At 44.2% G+C, this 4,647-nt stretch overlaps 1 protein-coding gene across 1 annotated transcript; it reads right to left on the bottom strand.

The window, feature by feature from the left end:
- On the bottom strand, nt 1-4,198 carry LOC130293252 (indolethylamine N-methyltransferase-like). Its single transcript, XM_056541753.1, has 2 exons — nt 3,972-4,198; nt 1-1,243 (listed from the first exon to the last, which is right to left on the bottom strand). The coding sequence occupies exons 1-2, from the start codon at nt 4,196-4,198 to the stop codon at nt 823-825; spliced, it is 648 nt and encodes a 215-aa protein (XP_056397728.1). The 3' UTR covers nt 1-822.
- Nucleotides 4,199-4,647: the final 449 nt, after the last annotated feature.

The following is a 4,647-nucleotide window of genomic DNA, read 5'->3' as shown; positions in this document are numbered from 1 at the left end:
TCCACAGGTTTATTCCTGGGTCACGTCCCAGCTTACATAGTCAACATATCCATATTTAGTTTCCATAGATCTACCAGAAGGCAACAACTCGTCTGCAGTAATATATCTGTCATATCATAGACCTCACTGGGGTAAAACACTGAAGAGTAAAAGATCAGAGAATAATACAAATACATACATTGTCTTCCCACACTGATCAGCATCAAACTGTGTTAAATCAGTTAAAGAGTACCGGTCACCAAATAAAATGTGCAAAACAAATGTGTAATTAGCAGACACTTTCCCATTCACTTGCTTTTAAATTATCAGCATAAATATGTTTAAAATGTAATATAAAAAACGTCCACTAGGTGGCTCTATTCTGTTCCCTGCCACAATTAATACAGTGAGTTTGGTCTCCTCCCGGCCTGGCAGGAGTCCAAACTCAGGAAGTGTTTCTCTGCACTGAGCTTGATTGAAAGCTCCAAAGATTCTCACAGAAAGCTGCACAGACTAATGGGTGCAGGAGAGCCTCATTGATAGCAACAAAGACTGAAACATGCACAGAGCCTGAGGTCTTCTATCCATCACAGCTCTGCAACCATGTGAGGGCAGAAGTGGTTCCCCAGCAGGCTTCAGTGATGTCATGGCTACTAGAAAACACCCACTTTCTCCTGCTGGGAAATTGCACTATGTGAGCAAAAAGAATGGTAAGATACACAGCTTTATAAAGCTCTGATTTTTTTTTAAGGGTGGGAGGGTGTTAGGAGTAGTTAGGGAACATAGCCTGAGTTAGTTTAGAACAGTTTATTTGGTGACAGATACTTTTTAAGATTTTATGTCTCATATTTTACGAGCCCTGACATACACAAGGCTGTCATAGATGATGTAGTCGCTGATGTCCGCCCCTGGTCTCCTCTCCAGACTCTCGATGACAAATCCTGTGTCCCTAAGGGCCATCTTCAAAAAACTCTCATTGTAACCAAAACAGGGAACCAATTGTTCCCCAACTATGTACGACTTTCCATTTATGACACCAAAGAAAGCTATATGCCCCCCGACCTTCAGCAGAGCCGCCATCTTCCCCAGGTTCTTCCGGAAGTTGTCCTGGTCATTGATGATCAATTCAAGACCCCAGATGCTCAGTATGCAGTCCACCGGAGGAAGAGTGCCAGGGGTCACAAGGGGGTCCGCTGTGAGGTCACAATCTATCATCCGCTTCATTCTCTCTCTTAATTGTTCCTCCTTCTCTATCCACCCATTACTAAAAATACAAAAGAAAACAAAGATTAATGACATTTTCAATTTCAGGATGATACATTTAGAGCTTTACTGTCCTTTAGAACAATCTTTAACATGTTTCCCAGACATGTCAAAAGCTGAGATTATAAGAGAAAATAAAAGGAAAGAGAGGACAGCGCCTCGTGTAACTCTGCGAGTATAGAGGGAGGTGATAGCCTAAAGATGGACTCTCACCTGTTGCACCTCTTGGCTTTTAAACATATCGCCCCATATAGCGGGGTACCAGGGAACTGCCAGCCAGAGGAGTGGTTGCTGGACACCGAGTGATCGGGTCCAGAATTGGGCAAATACAGGAAAAGAGAAAAGAACTCCAACTCGGCGCTGTTCCAATGAGGCAACGTTTCCGTTCTTAATCAAGTAAAACCATATTTATTTGATAAAATAGTTTTACAGGCACATCAGAGGCAAGACGCGTTTTGGGTCACTACGTACCCTTTCTCAATTGCGGATCCGCAATTGAGAAAGGGTACGTAGTGACCCGAAACGCGTCTTGCCTCTGATATGCCTGTAAAACTATTTTATCAAATAAATATGGTTTTACTTGATTAAGAACGGAAACGTTGGCTCATTGGAACAGCGCCGAGTTGGAGTTCTTTTTTCTTTTCCTGTAAAAGCTGAGATTATACCAGGTCTCAGTCCAGAGACCCGCTACAATCTTGAGCTATTAGTTGGTGAAGTTCACAGAAGTGTGTTCCACTCCCCGGATGGCAAATCTGACCCTTTTGCTCCACAGGCTTTTTCAGTGAAAAGGTCGGGTTTGAGTGACAGCCGAGGAGAGAGGCGTGCACTTGTAAGTGGCGAGCACAGCGAGCCTCGGTTGCAATCTCAATTTTTTACATGTTTTGGCAACATGTCAAAAGTTGTTTTAAACAACAGTAACACTTTAAATTTAATATCCTGTTGACACTGTAAGGAAAGTCAAGAAGAGTATTTCTAAAGATGCCGGAAGCTTCCTGGTCAGGCAGAGTTCACACAGCAATTTACCAGGAGGAGTCTATATAGATCAGTGGTGTCCAAACTGTGGCCCTCCAGCTGTTGCAAAATTACAAGTCCCAGCATGCCTGGACAGCCGTAGTTTTGCAAGAGCTGGAGGGCCACAGTTTGGACACCACTGATATAGATCAATGATGTAATATATGGTTGGTGACATCATCTGGGTTTCCCGTAGACATGTGGAAGATGGGCTCTATAGTCAGCCTTCCTCTCCTCCTCCCCCGGAGATCACTACAGAGCAGTGGTGCTAATGGCAGCCACCCGACAAACATTTTATTGCGAAATGTATGTCAGCTGGTTGTAAGCCTTGTCACAGGTCTGCAGGGAGCTCAGGAGGAGGAGAGGATTCTTGCTATACCATGCATTTGTATCTACCAGCCATGGAAGTCTACTACACAATTTCATCTTTCATTTTTTATTTCCTGGCCAGACAGAGGCCAAATAGACACAATCTTTTAGCTCTCATCTGGCAATAGAAGTCTATAGGGTACATTTAGCACATATATAGGGAACTTTACTGACGTACACTCTAAAATAGGGTCCCAAATGCAGCCTAATAAAGTACATGCACTGTGTTCAATGTAATGTGGGCGGAGCAAGGAGCGAAGATTATATGTGGGGGAGGGCACAGCAGGGGCCATGTGTGGTGTGCCACTTTGGTGAGTGGCAGGGCCACGGGTGTCGCGGTGAGTGGTGGGATCAGGTGTTATTAACCCCGGGGGCCGGATGGTATAAACCCCTATGTGTTCGTGACACCAGTGTGGGTTTTCAGGTACCGGAACACCAAATGCCCGGATTCTCCGCTATCCCACGGGCTAGTAGTGAATAAAGAGTCCACAACCGGTTATGGTCAAACGGAGTCCACAACCAGTTATGGTCAAACCAGTTATGGTCAAACGAAGACAGATGTAATTATCTTCACAGCTAAGGCCAGAATACCCCGAGAGGTGGCCAGGACCCAGAGGACCTCACAGCTTGCTGGACCAATACTTGTAATTAACTTGACTTGTAATTAGACTGGACTTGTACTATGTGCAGGACTTGACTAACTTCAGTGGCAGCCGACATAGACTTGTAGACTTACTGGAGAGTTGTAGCCTGGTGGTCTCCAGATGCTGAACACTTGTCTCTAAGATTTCTGGTAGCTGCTTCAACAAAGACTTGTTTTCAGCAGCAGGTGGTAAAGCTTAGAGAGCTGGTAGCTAAGAGAGCTAATTAAAGATGGCCGCCCCTTTATATAGTGAGGGGGCTGGACTATTGCCCATTGGTCATACTGTGGGTCATAGGTTAAAGCTGGTGCTCTCTGGGAGTACAAGTTGCAACAAATCATATCACTGTATAACATAACATGTGACAAGCTTACTCACAGGTCCTTGAGTCCGCCAAAGGTCCTATATACTATCTATACATAAGGATCCTATCTATGATCTTAAAGTCACATGCACCACATTTAATAAATTACCAAGAGAACAAGGGGAGTCCCTGCAGGGGAGACCCCAGGTTACTGAGGGACTCAACCTGACAGGGCCTACAGTTATTACAGGACCATGTACCTGTAGTGGGACATGACACATGCATTAATATAAGCTTGGGTGACTCTGACTAAATGATATATCTATAGCTGACCACATGCAGCTTCTTAGACTCATTTACATGGATGATGAGATTAGTCTCTGGTCACAGCGCCATCACTTTACCTTTTTCCTTCCAGTGTACAGGCGTACTGTGAGGCGTGCGTCCAGTCCAGGGCCCCCGGATCTTTCTTCAGCCATTTCCTCAGTTCCTTGGAATTTTCTTCATTGAATTCCAGGACATTGATCTCTTCAAAAAATTCACAGCAAACCAGCAGCTTGTACGGGGCGGGGCCCGGGTTAAATTGTAGAAAAGTAGAGAGGACTGTGCAGCTACTGTATAACTTCATCATTTAGGAATTGGGGAGAGTTTTTAAGCACACAACTTCCTGTGGAGGATACAGCAGCTGAAAAGTACTGAAAGGATTCAGATTTTTATATAGAAGTAATTTACAAATCTGTATAACTTGCTGGCACATTTTTTCCCAATATAGTTCCCCTTGTAAGTGTGCTTAAAAACTCTCCCCAATTCCTGAATAATGATGTTATACAGTAGCTGCACAGTCCTCTTCACTCCCTTCTAACATTCATCCCTATGATCAGTGCAGTGAGTGTTTAATTTCCTGTTACAGACCATGGAAGGTAGAGGGATGATGGAGGCAGTCTATAAAAAATGCATAAGGAGCTGTCTATGAGAAAGGGGAATATAAGGAGCTGTCTGTGAGAAAAGGGAATATAAGGAGCTGTCTGTGAGAAAGGGGAATATAAGGAGCTGTCTGTGAGAAAAGGGAATATAAGGAGC

Source organism: Hyla sarda, chromosome 10, assembly GCF_029499605.1.
Source record: "Hyla sarda isolate aHylSar1 chromosome 10, aHylSar1.hap1, whole genome shotgun sequence".
Classification (NCBI taxonomy): domain Eukaryota; kingdom Metazoa; phylum Chordata; class Amphibia; order Anura; family Hylidae; genus Hyla; species Hyla sarda.
Note: the sequence above shows the minus strand (reverse complement) of the source record. Positions and strands in the feature narration are given on the sequence as shown.

Excerpts from the sequence above, each read along its gene's own strand:
- LOC130293252 (XM_056541753.1), bottom strand. The coding sequence starts at position 4,198 with ATGATGAAGTTATACAGTAGCTGCACAGTCCTCTCTACTTTTCTACAA. Across the intron at positions 1,244-3,971 it reads TGTACACTGGAAGGAAAAAG|TAATGGGTGGATAGAGAAGG; the intron begins GTAAAGTGATGG and ends TTGTATTTTTAG.